This window comes from Mus caroli, unplaced genomic scaffold (genome assembly GCF_978045245.1).
Source record: "Mus caroli unplaced genomic scaffold, Mus_caroli_1 scaffold_13, whole genome shotgun sequence".
NCBI lineage: Eukaryota > Metazoa > Chordata > Mammalia > Rodentia > Muridae > Mus > Mus caroli.
Window position 1 is genome coordinate 94,172,392 of NW_028227268.1, and position 17,778 is coordinate 94,190,169.

At 36.2% G+C, this 17,778-nt stretch overlaps 1 protein-coding gene across 2 annotated transcripts in view; it reads right to left on the bottom strand.

Annotated features, from left to right (window-relative positions):
- Window positions 1-952: 952 nt before the first annotated feature.
- Pnpt1 (polyribonucleotide nucleotidyltransferase 1) overlaps window positions 953-17,778 on the bottom strand; it is a 31,913-nt gene continuing 15,087 nt past the window's right edge. For both annotated transcript variants that reach the window (XM_021176449.3, XM_029483735.2), the window contains 14 exons: window positions 16,596-16,632; window positions 15,971-16,037; window positions 15,803-15,892; window positions 14,230-14,283; window positions 9,048-9,154; window positions 8,159-8,230; window positions 8,009-8,072; window positions 7,479-7,562; window positions 6,570-6,653; window positions 5,442-5,548; window positions 5,305-5,360; window positions 3,118-3,196; window positions 2,315-2,362; window positions 953-1,223 (listed from right to left, as the gene is read on the bottom strand). In XM_021176449.3, the coding sequence (XP_021032108.1) occupies window positions 1,065-1,223; window positions 2,315-2,362; window positions 3,118-3,196; window positions 5,305-5,360; window positions 5,442-5,548; window positions 6,570-6,653; window positions 7,479-7,562; window positions 8,009-8,072; window positions 8,159-8,230; window positions 9,048-9,154; window positions 14,230-14,283; window positions 15,803-15,892; window positions 15,971-16,037; window positions 16,596-16,632 (1,108 nt within the window). In that variant the 3' untranslated portion in view covers window positions 953-1,064. The remainder of the gene's footprint in view (window positions 1,224-2,314; window positions 2,363-3,117; window positions 3,197-5,304; window positions 5,361-5,441; window positions 5,549-6,569; window positions 6,654-7,478; window positions 7,563-8,008; window positions 8,073-8,158; window positions 8,231-9,047; window positions 9,155-14,229; window positions 14,284-15,802; window positions 15,893-15,970; window positions 16,038-16,595; window positions 16,633-17,778) is intronic.

Here is a 17,778-nt window from a genome sequence, read left to right on the forward strand (position 1 = left end):
CTTCAATATTTCTAACATGTATCAATATTGTCTAAAATGGTGTTTTACACAGAATAATGTTTACTGACTTAAGTATAAACCTACCTTAAAAATCTTTGGCTTGAACAAGTACATATTTAATATAAATCCCAAATAAAAAATTCACATATATTTTTTATAAGATTTATAGAAGGAACACAATCTAAATTATATAGTATTTACTTTTTCTGGTCTATTAGCATGTTTTAAATGACAGCAATTAGCTGGGTATGGTGGCTCACTCCTTTGAGTGATGTGGTGTCAGACAGGTGGATTTCAGTTCAAGGCCTGCCTGATCCAATGGGTTCTAGGGACCCTATCTTGGGAAAAAAAAAATGGCAAAGGTTATTTCTAGACATTACATCAATAATCTTTATACTGACTGATTCCTCCCATTCTTACACAAAAAATATTCACACACTGACAATTACATAATATGAAGAATGACTTAGTTCTGTCTGATGAGTGTGTAATTTTTATATTAGGTAATTAAAAAAACCAAGTTACTCTAGCAAGAATTCCATTTATAGGATTCATTTCACTGTATTTATGATCTTGTGACCAATTTGAAAGACGAATCATTAGCAACTGAATCAGATCAGCTCCTCCCAATTAAACGTGTAATTGCTTTGAAGAACTAGGTTCTGGCTTTCAAAATGCCAACTTCTAGTGTGTAAAATAGTAGTAGACAAGCACAGTTGTTGGACTAATGAGAGTGGCCATTACTATATACGAAGAGAAGGAAGGTATAAAAAAGATCCTTAGGAAGGCATAAATGATCTATTATTTTTCAATAGTTTACAATTATAGGAACAGAAAGGTAACCTTTCCTAAGATATAAAAATAGCTTACTTTTAATAATAAATATTTATTGATTTAATCCAAATAAGAATAAGCAAATATAGGTTACTCCTGAAATAAAAAAGGCACATGATCATTTTAATACAAATAATTATATTCAAATTATATATAAATCTACACAGTAAGCAGGACTATTAAAATTTGCTCCACAGAATATCGCCATTGAATACTATTTCAAAAAGGAGTCAAGGGTTAGAGTTAGATGATGACTCTGAAACAGGCTCTCCCATTACAATGCTGCTTCTATCATTTAGAGTTTTGAGAACAGTTGTAGCTGGAGACTGAAGTACTTTACGAGAAAGCCTCATTCTTCCATCAGCTGGATCACGGCCAAAGTATTTGACCTATGTTAAAGAAACAGATTAAAGTTGACATGTAATTTCATAGGTTTAGATTTACGCTGTCCAAATAAGGCAGTAATTAATATTTGTGTGTGTCTAATAAAAGCACAGCTTAGTTCTATGTAGAGATACACTCAATAAATATAATCTGGTTAAGTACTGTTATAAAAATTAAAAAGAATCAATGTGTACTTCCCTATGCTTGTTATCCTAACATTTGTTGGCAGGAGGCTTGCTGAATTTGCAAGGATAGCCTGAGCTACCAAACAATGGCTCACTTGGTTAAAGTAAGATCTTATTTAAAGAAAACCCAAAGTCAATTAACTAACCAGCAAAAATTTAGAGTCTCCTGGTAAACTAGCTGTGCCTTTTAATGGTCTCTAGATCTCTATACTATAAGACAGAAGTTACAGTTATGATTTATATAAGGGCATTCTAAACCCAGTTCTACAAATTCTGTAGGGTGCTTACATACTCATACTTTCTCTATGACTCAGGGACTATTACAGTAGAGTATATTTTTCCATGGAAAAGGCAAACAAGGATGAAATGGATGGATGCTGTATTGGGTCTCATCTTTCCCCAAAGCTGCTTAAACGATAGGAGCACAGATTGGGAATAAACTCGTGGTCTTAGTTACTCAGGTATACCCAGAACAGAATGTGGTGCACCCAACACACCAGGTTATGAACAACTTCTATTCACTAATAGAGGACAAGGTCAATTTTATTATCAGAATTCTAGGCCCCAGCAACATTACTCTTAGGTAAGTTCAAAAACATGTCAAGTACAAAGGCTCAGCCACTCAAACTTGACAAGGCTTTCAACCATGTTATCAAGTCTATCACCAAATGGTAGTGTCTCTGTCTCTATCTCCTCTCTCTCCTTCTTTCTTTCTTTTTTTTTGTGATCTCCTTGAGGGAAAGAGTCTTATTTTAAATCCTTACTTAGAAAGTCTGGTTAAGGCACCCTAGCTTATAAAAGCACTGTGCAGAGATACAAGTTAAAAGTGTTTATTCTACTCTTTCAAAAAGACTAAATGGAACTTGAAGTACAATTTACACCTTTAAAGATAATATATAGAACATAGGTACCTGAATTTCTTGGCCAACCTCTAGTCCTAGGGCAGTGGGATGTTTAATCTGAAAAAAAAGTTAATACATTAGTTTTATATAATTAATAACTACAGAAGTAAACATCTTTCCCTAAGTGAATAGCTGTATTTGTTTTTCTGCAAAATCAAAAATATCAAAGTAGTCAGAAGAAAATGAAAGCTACACAAAACTCTTCGTAGATAAGTATTGTTACTGCTTCAATGTCTAGCCTTTCAAATGTCTACTTAGTGTGCATTGATAAACATGGACTAGGGAAGCAGCTCACTCAATGGTAAGAATGAATAACTGAAACATTATAAGTGAATAGAAGAATCTAAGTGAAAGCCTATGTGTATTCTGTATACTGAACCTATTAATGGGCAAAATACACAATTCTCAACAATTCGGTTGATTTTAATATGAATTGTTTTTAACAATTAGAAATAGTGAGATCTGGGCTGAGGAGATAGCTGAGAAGATGAGAACACTTGTTGCACAAAAATGAGGACCTGAGTTCAGATCCCCAGCATTTCTAAAAAGCTAGGGACAGTTATGCATGTGCCTGTGACACCAGTGCTGTGGGGAATGAGGAGAGACAAGATCGTTGGAGCTTGCTAGCCACCAGACTAGATGAGAAATGGCAAACTGCAGGTTATGAGAGATCAAGTCTCCAGGGAATAAAGTGGGGAGACCCAGAGGAGGATACTTGATATCTTCTTCTGATCTCCATGCACACATGCATGTACTCTACTCACTCAGTGCACATCCACCACACACACAGATTAATTAGACTTTCCTTTTACCTTTCGTTGGTCAAGTTGTGAATTATGAAGCAGCACTGCAGTCATGTTTGGATATAGTTTTACCATCACTCCAGTGTCTCTGTAAAAAGATAGCAGCTTGGTTAAAACAGTAGTATGTGTACCAACAAATAGAATCTATGGTCTTAAAGAAGAGTATCAAACAAATCCCTGACCATATTCTTGGATATATTTTTCTTTTTTTTTTCTTTCTGGTGACAGGGTTTCTCTCTCTAGTCCTTGAAATCACTCTGTAGAACAGGCTGGCCTCAAACTCAAAGAAATCCACCTGCCTCTGCCATCCAAGTGCTGGGACTAAAGGTGTGTGCCACCATGCATGGCTTCTAGGATATATGCTCATGATTATAAAAATTATGACTATGTAACAAATATATTTTTCTCATCCCTCTCTCCCTCTGTCTTTTAGTCTCTGTCCCTCCTTTTCCTGTCTTCACAGTGCTTGGGATTGAACCCAAGACCTCATACATAAGACCTCTAATAAGCTACATATCCTGAGCCCAAATCCTTATTTTGCAATAGAAAATTATGCCCTATAGTTATGAATCATTTGTGAATCAAATGGCCAAGAAGGATAGAGAAAAAGAGAAACCTGTGTTTCTCTTCAAAATTTTTGAAATTTTATTATTTTAGATTTATTTTTTATGTGTTAATGTTTGCATGTGTGTGTGTATATATATACACACACACACAGGTAAGTCTGTGTACCACATGTGTGCCTAGTGCCTGTGGAGGTCAGAGAGGACATTAGATATCCTGGACCTGCAGTTATATACAGATGGCTGGTTAGTTCTCTTTCTTTTTTCTCTAGTCTGAAAGCAACTAACTATATTGCTTATTTTTCACCTGTAATGTTAAATAAATTGTCCCATTCCCATTCTATGCCTCCTCACCCTGAAATAGTACTCTGAGGTAATTTCAGCTGCTAAAAATACTTTGAGGTTGAAATGGACTTGAAAATATGTATTAATTATCAATATCTGTAGAAACAATAATAGTGAAAAGGGAATAGTATCTATGTTTTAGGCTGTTTTCAGAGAAAATTAAATTGGCAGAATATGTGCTGTGAAAATAAAATATGGTAGAAACTTTGGTTTAAGGAAAAAATTCTGGCAGAAGAATCTATTACTATAGAACCAGGTTACTGAAAACATACATAATAGCATAGAAAAAAATTAGCTTAAAAAAAAAAAAAAGAATTGCGTGAGGCTAGGGATGTAGCTTCAATTGGTATAGTACTCATATACTCAAGGCCCAGAGTTTGATTCCCAGCACTACATAAACAAGTCAAGGTGGTAGAAGCAGAAAGATCGGAAGTTCAGAGTCAGTTTGAGAGATGGCTCAGGAATTAAGAGTATTGCTGCTTTTCTAGAGGACCTGGGTTTGAGTCTCAGCACCCACATGGCTACTCACATTGGTCTGTAACTCTAGTTCAAAAGACTCTGATGCCCTCTTCAGGCCTCTGCAGATCTGTCTCTGTCTTTGTCTGTCTCCCTCCCTCCCTCCCTCTCTCTCTCTCTCACACACACACACACACACTCGCAAGAAATACATGTAAGCAAAATCCCCATATATATAAAACAAATGATAAGCACAACAAAACAAAAAAGGTGTGGGCTGGAGGCACAGTTCAGTGGCTAAGTGTACTTCCTGGTCTTCCAGAGAACTTAGGTTTAAATTCCTAGCACCTGCCTGGTGGCTCACAACCATCTAACGCCAGTCAGGGAATTTAACACCCTCTTCCCTCTTCAGGCACTGCATGGTGAATAGACATACACGCAGGCAAAACATACATACACTTAATAAAGAGGCCCTTGGTCTTGTGAAGATCATATGCCTCAGTACAGGGCAATGCCAGGGCCAGGAAGCGGGAGTGGGTGGGTAGGGGAGCAGGGCGGGGGGGGGGTATAGGGGACTTTCGGGAAAGCATTTGAAATGTAAATGAAGAAAATATCTAATAATAATAATAATAAAAGAATAAAGAGCAAAAATAGTTCAGAGTCATTCTCAGCTACATAATGACTTTTAATCCAGTCTGGGCTAGAGACCTTGATATATAAATAAATCCATCCCTCCCTCCCCCCAGCTACTGGCATATATCTAAATATAAAGTGAAACTGGGCTTGCAGTAAAAGTTTTTTAAAAGTGAGCCCATTGTTTACTTGTAATTACCTGATTTCAGTTATTGTCGCGGTATAAACTGCTCCAAATTCTAATTGTTGCTCTTGCTGTAAAATGTAAAATAAACCATTAGACTAATAAAGATACCAGGAAAAATAGGGAAAAACTATCATGAGATGTACACTTACATCATCTCTGCAAATTTCTGTAATGAAATCTCTTGCTTCATGCATTGCAGTAGGTGTTGGTGCAAATATGGAGAAGGTTTCTTCATCAACCTGACTAATTGTTACACCTTTAGAATAAACAGCGTCATGGTGAGGAGTGGGAGGGACAAAAAAGAGGTAACTTAATACATTAAAATTAACAATCTCATTGCCAAAGGTGACTAATCTAAAAGGCAAATATGAGAATAGGGGAGGGGCCTCAAAGCAATTGGACTGAGTTCTTTGTATGCTTAATGTTCGTTCCTTAGTGAAGGGAACTGCTCACCATGAAGCATACGCTGCTCTGCTGCCAGGTACCTGCCGTTTTACCAGGCTCAGTAAACCATGTCCTAACATATTTCTAAGGCCAATTTTTAGGGCTTTCGTTTTGCTCTATGACTAGAAATTACACCAGAATACTTTCATTATCTTGCTTTATCATTTTCATCCTTTAGAATGAATAGATGAATCATGTTAGTTTCTCACTCTTAACACGGGCTAAGGCAACTCTGCTGCTTCTTGTCCTTTATACGCCCAAGTGAGTATTAGGCCATCTACAACATCGCCTCTAGAAGAAACAAAACATAACTATCTCTGCATATATTCTTTGTTGTTTTGTTTTGAATTTTTTGAGACAGCCTTCAATAAATGTAGCCTTGACTGTCTGTCTTTGAACTCTGGCTAGCCTTGAACTCATAGAGATCCACTTGTCTCTGCCCCTGAATGCAGGATTAAGGTGTACATGACCACACCTGGCCTCTGTATATATACTCTTTAAACAAAAGATCCTGAATGAAACTAAGTCAAAGCAGTAGAAGTAAGAAAGTGTAATAACCCTTTCAAGTGAGAAACTAAAATTTGTTTGGGAATTTCCAATTTTAAATGTGAAAGGAGTATGATGAATTTTTGTCATACTTTCTCTTTCATCTGAAGCAGGGTCTTGCTATGTTTGTCCTCCATCAAATATATCTGGATCACAGGCATATCCCAATACATGCTGCTTTGTCCTTCTTGAATATGGTTGAGGATTAAGAATAGCACAGTAGAGATAAAATAGCAAACTACATGGTTTGGATTTAATAATACCCTCAAACTAGAGATAACTCTTACCTGTCTCAGCCTGGAGTTTTTTTAAGTGATATCCACCAGGCCCAACGAATTTTGCTCGTTTTGATAATGGAACCTTTACTGTTTCTGAAATGCAGTGCAGACAAATATGTAAAAAAGGCAAAGATATATGAACCTAAACATATGTACAAATCTTTCATTATGAACTAGGATAAATTTGTTTAAGTAATATTAATGAAAAATATACAAGAGTATGTTCTTGGGCTGGAGAGATGGCTCAGCGGTTAAGAGCACTGATGGCTCTTCCAAAGGTTATGAGTTCAAATTCCAGCAACCACATGGTGGCTCACAACCATCTGTAATGAGATCTGATGCCCTTTTCTGGTGTGTCTAAAGACAGTTACAGTGTACTTATATATAATAAATAAATAAATAAATCTAAAAAAAAAAAGAGTATGTTCTCAAATTTAAAGTTTGCTCTTCTTTCAATATACACAATGTTTTTAAAAATATATAAGAACACAGAAATTTTATGTATTGTGATTTTTGATACATGTATACATGTGTAAATATATCTGTTCTCACTTTCCATATTTTTATGGAAAGAATATTTAAAAATCTTTTTTCTAGGACTGGGAAAATAGCTAAAGTCAGAAAAGGCATGTGCTTCTAAGCCTAATAGCCTAAGTTCAATCCCCAGGACTCATATGGTGGAAGGATATAGTCAAGTCCCACAAGTTGGACTCGGGACATACAATATGGCACATGCATGCCCCACCTACATATACACACAAATAGACGAGTAATTGTAAAAGAAATTTTTCTTTGAAGATATTTATCAATAATAAAATAAAATAGGCTTATTTTGATAGGAGAAAAATGTTTTAAAATAGTAGTAAATCTTTAAATATTAATACTATCAAACTATCGGTAATAATTTTAATGTCTTACCTACAACTGGTCCATTTTCTTTTCTTGATGCTCGAGGTTTTGAAATCGTTTTGTTCATTATCTGCAGTATCTCCTTCTTTGCCACTAGAAGAAAAAGCAACACAATAAGAATGTAACTGCTCAAGTAAGTATGATCTGAAATAGTTTCTCTGGTGTACAATCCAGACTCTAGCTCACTAATGAAAGTTCTTTATATTCCAATTATCTTAAAAAGTTACTTCTATTCCTTCCTTACTTCTCCAGACTCAGAAAGTTGCTTACTTTGTAAATAATAAACTTTCAATATTCTTTCATTTGAGTAGTCAATGTGATCAATAATTAATACTTGATCATGTTACGTTACATTGCTGCAACTCTTCTAGTTTTAATGGTGCTGTGGAGCAAACCCAATTCTTTATACATCATAGGTCAACATTCTGCCAGTCAGCTACACTGGATTTTGAAAGCAAATATTGAATAGTAAGCTTAGTGGGAATTGTAGGTAGCATTAACAGACAGAAACAAGAGAGGAACAAGGCACACTGACTTACCTGACGCTTGTTGGATGGCTTCCATTATAATTTTAATTGGTACTCCAGGTAACTTAATATCAGCCTAATATAGAAAAGCCAAAAATAAATAGTGGCCCATGCCATTATTTAGATATTTAAAACATGAAACAGGATGGTTTTCAAAAATACCTGTAATGCAGTTATTCCTTTATTTGTACCGGCTATTTTGAAATCCATGTCACCATTATAATCTTCAATTCCCTTCAACAATTTAAGAAATTACAGTAAAGTTTTAAACAAAACAAAATTCACCCATAGTCACTGTAGAAGAATTTCAAATTCTAGCTCTGGAAGTAAGCTGTGTCCTTTAGCGTTAAATGCAAAGAGCCACCTCTGTCGCTTGATTGCTGTTCAATCGCACAAAGCTTGTCACTGCAAATATCACTTTATGGTTAGTCATGCCTGCTTCTAAAAATACATAAAAAATTATTTTAGAATTAACCCTAAGGGATCCATTCTGGATAAGTATGTAGCAATACATATCCTTTAAAATCCAAGGCAAACAGAGGAAACAAACACTGCTCCTGCATTCCTGAAACGAAGTGGTTCTCAACCTTCCAAATGCTGTAAGCCTTTATTTAATACAGCTAGTTCCTTATTGTGGTGGTCCCCAACCATAAAATCATTTTCATTGCTACTTTATATATAACTGTAATTTTGTTACTATTATGAATCATAATGTAAATATTTGTGTTTTCTGATGGTCTTGTGCCTTTTGATGGTCTATAAAAGGAATGTTTAACCCCTCAAAGGGATTGTGACATACAGAATGAGAACCACTGTTCTAGTCTGAGGCTTCTATATGTCTTTATTATTATTATTATTACCATTATTTTAATTTTTTTTTTTTGAGACAGGGTCTCCTCACATGACTCAGGTTGGCCTGGGACTTGTTATATAGTCTTAAGTTAGACTAGGACTAGTCATCTTTCTGCCTCAGCCAATGAAGGTATGTGCCTGGTCTAAGCATGTACTTTTAGATATACTTGTAAATATTTTAAACTGGGAATATACTTGCCAGAATATCTGTTAGCAAACGGTAGTCTTCTATTTCACCTTTCTCTGGATTGGTTTTGGTAACCAATCCCACTGCTACACCTGCAACAGCAGATGAAATTGGGACCCCTATAATTAATAACAATAAAAAAAAAGGTTTGTAAGTTATGTATGTAGTAGCATAAGACAGTCTGAAATTCTGTTGACTTTATTTAATATAAGAAGATGGTGTTCTCTAAATCATCAAATTGAATTGAAAAGGCTCTATCTCAGTTCATTTTGATCCTTTAATAATGTAAATACCTACCGTAAATAATAAATAAAAACAATACCTGTAAAACAACAGGTAATTATCTATACTTGGCAAAATCCCAATGGAGCAGACTTTTATCTGTGCTCTGCTACTTTGCTTTTGGTTCCTTCTTCTGACTCTATACTTGTTAAATTTTCTAAGTCTGAACCTTTCAGTTCACCTCCCCATAGCAGCCTTCTGGGAAATTTTTGTATACAACTATAAATGTAATCATAATTTTTAAATTCGTATTTATGAGAAACATGTTATGTACATTATCTGATATCTTGCCCTTTTTAATTCATAACAAACCTACAGCACACTAATCCCCATATATGTAATAAACAAATAAACATTAAAAAGTACGTATCTATCTTTCCTTTGTTATTTTGAGATAAGATTTTACTGTATAGCTTGGTATTGGGTTGTCTCAAACTCACATGCTTCTTGCCTTAGCCTCTCAAAGTGCTATGGTCACAGGTATGTACTACTATGTATGGCTACAAACCAATTTAAACAAAGACAGGATGTCTCTGTGTAGTCCTAGCTGGCCTTGAACTCACAGAGATGTGTCTGCCTCTGCATGCAGATGCCATAAGAGGGCAATGGATTCCCTGGAAGTAGTTACAGATGGTTATAAACCACTATATGGGTTTTGGGACCAAATCCAGGTCCTCTGAATGAGCACCAGTGGCCATCTCACCAGCTCCTACAATTGTATCTTAACTGCCTAGTCCTTCCACCTGGATCTTTTGGCCAAGGCCTAGATTTGCTTAGACAAACTTTGCTGGAAACTTTGTTTCTATCAAAACAGAATCTAGTTAAGTAAATAATAAAATATAAAACCCTTTAAGTTCTCCATAACCTAATTTTGTATTTGTGTTGGTTGTGGTGATGGGATGATTAGAGCGAATGCTCCTGCATGCTAAGCAAGCACTGTTTCACTATTATACCCTCAAGCTGGAGAACTGTTATTTTAAAAGACTTTTAAATTGTAAGTATGAGTGTGCAGGCTTGGGGAGCATAAGAGGGCATCAAATCCTTTGGAGATGATTGTTACACTCAGAGTGCTGGGAACCAAAATTAGGTTCTAGCTCCAAGGTGGGGGTCCTAAAATGTTCTGGACACTGAGGTGGTTAGAATGAGAATGTCCCTCATACGCTCAGTATTTGAACACCGCACCCCCAGTTTGTGGTGCTGTCTGGGGAGCTGATTAGACTATGCTGCAGGAAGTATATCAATGGAGGCAGGCGTTTAGAGTCTACAGACTGGCCCCACTTCCAGTTTGTTCTTTCTCTTTTGTTTCTACCATTGAACATGTGATCTCTCAGCTTCCTGTTTCTGCAGCCATGCTTCTTCATGCGTCACGATGGACTTTCTTTTATCTGTCTGGAATCATAGGCTAAAGGGAATTCTCTAGTTTGCACAAGTTGCTTTGGTCATGGTGTTTTATCATAGCAATAGAAAAGTAACTAATATAGATAGTATACATTCTGTTCCTAGAGATTCAGTGCTCTTAATGAATCTACTCAACTTATATTAAACAAATTGCTTAAGGTGGACATAATGGCTCATGCCTATAATCCCAGCACTTGGGAAGTGAAGGCAAGAGAATCAGGAGTTCAAAGTCATCCTCAGCTGTATAAACTCAATTTGAGGCCAGCCTAGGCTACATACCCTGTCTCAAAATACAAAACAAAAACCTATCTCAAATAAATAAATGAATAAACATGAATAAACAAAGGGTTGAAGAAATGGCTCAGTGGTTAAGAGCATTTGCTGCTCTTGTGGAGGACCTAATTTGGGTTTAATTCCCAACACCTACATCAGGCAGCTAATAACCACCTGAAAGGATAGTTCCAGGAGACCCAACTATTTCTTTTGACTTTTGAGGATATTAGGCAGGTATGTGATGTTCATATATACACATACACATACTCACACATAGAAATAAACATCTTTTAAAAAAGAGGAAGTAAAACAAAACAAACAAACCTGTTTAAGCTGCTCAAGTGGCCTTCAAAATCTGGTTCACTTATTACTTAATGGTTCCTTTGAATACATTCAGACACACAATGCTATTTTATAACTTCATCATTTTGCACAGGCTACTCAGTCCATGTTTTCAATGTGCCTCATTCTAACCTAACTATTCAACCTTTAAATTAGGTAAAATATCATGGCTTCTAACTCAGTTACTCTCAACCTAATTTATTATTTTCCACTGTGCAATACACATACTTATCAATTTGCTCATTGGTATTTTATGTTAATTTCTGTACCTGTAAGCTTTTTTTTTTTTTTTTTTTTTTTTTGTTTTGTTTTTGGTTTTTCGAGACAGGGTTTCTCTGATAGCCCTGGCTGTCCTGGAACTCACTTTGTAGACAAGACTGGCCTCGAACTCAGAAATCCACCTGCCTCTGCCTCCCCAGTGCTGGGACTAAAGGCGTGCGCCACCACGCCCGGCACCTGTAAGCTTTTTAAAAAATACATTCCATTTGTGTCACCAGTGTGTAGGCTTGGCAAAGGGCTTAGAAGCACTCATTTCTTTGAAATAAACTGCATACTTTTTCTTGGCCCTTTCTACAGTACTTGATTTTAATTCTTATCAAATTCATTATTTTTACATGTGTCTATATTTTTTCATCTTTTTTTAAAAAAGAGACATAAACTTTAGCAGGTGTGGTGGTGTACTCTTTTAATCCCAGGACTCTAGAAGTGGAGCAGAGGCAGGCATATCTCTGTGAGATCAAGGCCAGACTGATCTGCAGGACAGCCAGGGTTACATAGTGAGACTCTGTCAGAAATGAATAGCTTTTATCATTTAATACATTAGTTACCATTTCTTTTTCTTTTTTCTCTTTTTGAGACAGAGCCTTGCTGTGTGGCTTTGGCTGGTCCCAAAGTTGCTATCTTGCCACCAGGAGCTGGGATTACAGCTACCCTTATTCCTTTTTACTAACATCCTTATATTGGGAGGTCACTATTGTTATGGAAAGGAAATGGGCTGATGATGAAGCATCTTTTAAGTATTCTACCTGGTACCTCTCTCCGTGGAACCTTTCTCTTATACACTGATTAGTAGTCATAGATGATGTATCTATTATTTAGTATAAAATTCTGTACCATTTACATAAAAGATACCTACCCTGATAAGACAGATTTCTAGATAACAGTATTCCTCCACCTCATTTGGAATTTAGGGTTTTGTTCCACCCAGAAATAACAACAAAGTCAGTTATAGACATTATTTATTTCTCTTTATTATCTTCTAGCTCCTTTCTATAGCCACTTTTCATTCTAAAATATATTCACCCCATTCCCTTTTAAAGAGAGTTTTATTTCATTACTGTATGTGTATGGGTGTTTTGCTTGCATTTATGTCTGAGCAGCACATGTAGGCCCAGTGCCCAGGAGGCTAGAGGGCATAAGATATTCTAGAACTGGAGTTACAGATGGGTTTAAGCCACTCCATAAGTACTGGGCACCAACCATATCAAGGTCCTTTCTAAGAGTAACCAGTGCTCTTACATGTGTCCAGCCCTACACCTGTCTTTTATGAAGTACTTGAGAGTCTTAGGAAGTCCTATAGTTCTATCTTATAGAAAGTGTAGTCTTGTAAAATCAACAATTGCCTATGCCTCATGTCAGTGCATCACCACTGGCAATATTAGTCTACACCTAGAATCCCCTTACATTTCCTTAGACAGATCTTTGTCCTGTAATCCCAGCCACTTGGGAAGTAGAGACCAGAGAATCAGGAGTTCTAGGCCAGCCTGAACTACACAACACTATCTCTGAAGCTAGGGAAAAAGTCTTTTACCTTTCAGTTAATCTTTTCTCAGCGTTCTTCTGAGATAGAATCTTATTAAGTCACTCTGGTCAGCCTTGAACTCAGAGATCTGCCTGTTTCTACTTCTGGAGTGCTGGAATTAAACCATGATTCTTGGCTGCTTTTTTTTTTTTTCTTTTTAAATATGAGACTTGGCTGAGAAATTAACTTTTTTTTAAAGAAATGACTTATTTGCTCATCACTATGTCCCAAGGACTTAGATCACTGTTTGATTTCTAGGTGAAGATTTGTAAAATGAATGAAGACAAACAATAGAAAATTTAATACATGTACCTCTGGTGAATAGAACTGGGAAAAGATCATTAGCAGTTTTCGCTTTGGCCTGATTGAAGCTTTACTGTTTCTAAGTAACATTAAAATCTACTCACATGACTGTTTCACTTCCTCTTTGGGTTATGCTCCCTTCTAGATTTTATATCTGTGTTGTAAATGTTCAAGCTTAACAGAGAAATCATTGTGTGTCCTCTGTAGTACCTTTGGGTGCCCTCTCTCTCTCTCTCTCTCTCTCTCTCTCTCTCTCTCTCTCTCTCTCTCTCTCTCTCTTTTGAGTAGCACTGTAACTACCAGAAACAGTTCATGATCGCCTAAAACATGAGCTCTTTCTCTTTTCGTGTCACAGACTCAAGGGTTGCATCAAACTACTTCCCGTTTACCTTCCGACACGATTCTGTGGGTACTTTTAGAGTGCTGCTCTCTCCAATATAGTGGCTACTATAAACCTATTCACACACTACATGGTTACACTCTCTCATGGATTCTAATGCTTTTGTTTACTAGTTAAACTTCTTTATTGACTAGAATCAATTCTGGAAGTCTCCACTTTTGGAAGGTGAGAAAGTGCATTTGGTCACCAAGGCAAGTGTTTATAATTTTCAGTATATTATAAATTTCCAGTGTCTTTTAGCTGAAAATAAGAACTTCAGCTAATATCTTTCTGATGTAGTTATATTGTATCTAGCCTACAGTTTTGACTTTTATTAAATCCAATCTAAACAAATTTTATATTCTGTACTAATGAATATATATGTAAAATACTAAGTTTTGAGACATAATCTTTACCTGCATCCATTAATGCCAAACTTCCACCACATGCAGATGCCATAGAAGATGACCCTATTGGATAGGAAAAATAAAAAAGGAGAACCACTTATATTGTAATATATTAATTTCTTAATGTTAGCATTGCTTATTTCCTTATAAATGCTATTCTTAAACACAGTCAACAGTCTTCTCATCCTTCTTTATAACAAACTTGATGGGCTGGAGATGACTAAGTGGGTAAAAGTGCATGCTGTACAGTATGAGAAGCTGAGTTTGAATTCTTAGCACCCATTTTAAAAAGAAAAAAAAGTTGGGTGTGTGGCCAAACGTACATGGATCCCCAACAACCAGGTACAGAGGCAGGGAGATCACTAAGGCTTGCTGGCTGCCAGCCTCGTTCTAAGCTCAGTGAGAAACCTTGTATCACAGGAACAAGGGGAGACTGATAGAGTAGGACATCTGATTTTCTCCCTGCCTTCTGTGTGTCTGTAGATGTAAGTTTTTCTCACTTGCAATCCCAGCACTCACTAATATATAAACAATATACACCAATATATAAACAAACAAATAAAGATATAAAAGCATTAAGTCAATCTTCCTTAAGTTACAAAGGACAAGGCTACAGAGAACAAGTAGTTACTTAAATTAATTGAAATAAGTTTATTTTCTTTGATATAAATTTATTTTCTCCACTAATGTACAGAATTCCCATTATTACAAAGAATTTTATTGTGCAGTTTTTTTGTTTTTTTGTTTTTTGTTTTTGTTTTTTTGGTTTTTGGAGACAGGGTTTCTCTGTATAGCTCTGGCTGTCCTGGGACTCACTTTGTAGACTAGGCTGGCCTCAAACTCAGAAATCCGCTTGCCTCTGCCTCCCGAATGCTGGGATTAAAAGCATGCGCCACCACGCCCAGCTATTGTGCACTTTTGCTGCAGAGATTCTGAACCCATGAAACCCTCAGAAGGCCTAGCAATACTTCTGTTGCCTGAATCAGAATGTATAAATACAGGAGCCCTAGCTCTCATTGGACCAGAAGTTCAGTCTTAATTAGTGGAGAACAGAAAAGTCTTTAGTTTAGATTTTGAACTACTTTAATGTGTTGCTTTAAAATTTGTGACCACCTGATATGACTGCTAGATACTGAAGAACTCTGTGCCCATTCTGCCTCAGTGATAAAACCTAGTCTTGACTCATGAACTAATTTATTTTATTTAATATTGACCTATTAGCTCTGTCTCTCTCTTGGGGGTCGTCCACTTATTATTTATCTCTGATATGAGGATTGTTTGATGGATCCATTTGTTTTGGCTGCTACTCTCTCCAATCTTAACTTGCTCTGTTGCTTGTTTGAAAAAAATAAATAGTAACCAAAACTAGATGTACTATAATAAATGCAAAAGGAGAAATGCTTGCTTTACAGTGCTTTCACAATAACTTAGTACCTAAGAACAGATCAACTTAACGTTCTTTCCTGCAGAAGGCTTGGGAGCCTGTGGTAGTAAACATGACATAACATAACTTTAGAAAAGTTAAGACTGCATCAGGGAATCTAGTCTTTTCTACTAAGAAAGAAATATTGCAGTATCATACCATTTGATTCGAGGACTTCAGATGTAACTCTTATGGTAAAAGGAAAATCTTTGGGAATAACAGGACACAAAGCTTTCTCAGCAAGAGCACCTGAATCAGAATAGGAAACAGTAAGCAAAAAGCATAAGTCTCTCTAAGACTATAACACAAGCTTAGAATTGTACTCACCATGTCCAAGTTCTCTTCGATTCACACCAGTAACTTTGCCGGTTTCATTGGTTGCATAAGGAGGGAACTTGAAAATAAACACACACACACACACACGTTAGTGACATGGAAAGGCCACAGATACATTAGCAACAGTACAACACATTACAGTATAACACAACCCCACTCTGGTTCTAAAAAGCCTATTATCTATCTGCCTGCACGTCCATCAGTCTGCCCATCTGTCTATAATCTATCTACATATGCATTTAATTTATATTTGGTAGGTGATTGAAAAAACCCAAGCATATATCTATCAGATTAGTAAAATTAGCTATTTGTTTGTGTAAGTAGATTAGAGGGTAGGAAAGGTTATGAAAATTTATTTCACTTAAAGATTTATTTTTATTTTATTTGTGTATGTGTTTTGTCTGTCTGTATGTCTATGTAAATGTGTGTGTGGCTGGTGCATGTGGAAGCCAGAAGGTATTGGATCTGGAGTTAGGGCTGATATATGACAGATACATAATAAAATGTTATAGGAGGACCAAGGGAGTAGACACAGAGATCCACTATCAAGTTCTTTTAATTTTGCTGTCCTAGAACATTTTCACAATAAAAATGTTGGGGAGAAAATGTATCTTACCTCATAGTGCAGCATAAAATTTTTATCTTTTACCCCACTACAAGAAAAAGGAATACCAAAACCATTATAAGGGCATAAACAAACTTACTTCTATAAATGATTTATTATGATTTTATAAAAATAGTTGAGTATTAATAAGTTGGTTGGAAACACAAAACTTGAAGAAGAGAGGGTGAATAGGAATTTTTTTTTTTTGAGATAGTCTCTTTATATATGCTTGTCCAGGTTGGTTTCAAACCCCTTATTTAGGTAATGCTCCTGCTTCAGCCCCATGAGAAACTGAGAGATGTCTTCCAACAGCTGGTGCTTACACCTGAATTCTAGACTGATTGAGGAAAATAATTTTCCTTCCCCCCCCCCACCACCAAATGATCTTTTGTTGTTGCGTTTTAGATACAACATGTATCTGGGCTGCCCTCTAATTTGCTATGTAGTCAAGGATAGCTTAGTCTACTGATCTTCCTGCTTCTACCTTCTCGGTGCTGTAACTGCAGGTGTATACATACCACTAAGACCGATTTAGGTGGTGATGGAGACTGAATCCAGGATCTTTTATATGTTAGGCAACACTACCAACTGAGATACATACATCCCCAGTCCCTGAACTGTTAATTATGTACATAAAAAATGGGGTGGGGGGTGTTAGGTAGCAATCCTGAAAACAATCAGGAGTTATTACCATCAGTTTGGCAGTAAGCCTGTAAGTTTTAGGACCATGATGTAGTGGAGTAGAGAAAACATTATCTTAACCAGATGGACAGAGTTTTACTGCTGAATTTTTAGGAAGAGGAAGAAAACCAAGTATTTCTGAGCACAAAATTACAATATCATTTGAGACAAGTTTTTTTATTAATAGTCTCTGGCTTATTTTTAGCACCTGGACTTCACTCATATATTTGTTCTCTCTTTTGTAATACAAAATTTATTCAAGATTACCTTAGAAGTTAGTCCTGAGGAGTGTTTCTAGGAACATAAGCTAAGTAATCACATTATAGAACAAATGTCTTCTAAATGTATTCTAAAACAACAATTTAGAAGAAAATATGGTTTACCAACAGAAAAGTGTTCTCTGCAATCCAAGATTTTCTGTGTAAACTATAAAAGGCTATAAAGGCTATAAAAGTAATAATGAAGTTGGTTATGATGGCTCAGATCTATAATTCCAGCACTTTGTAAATCAGAG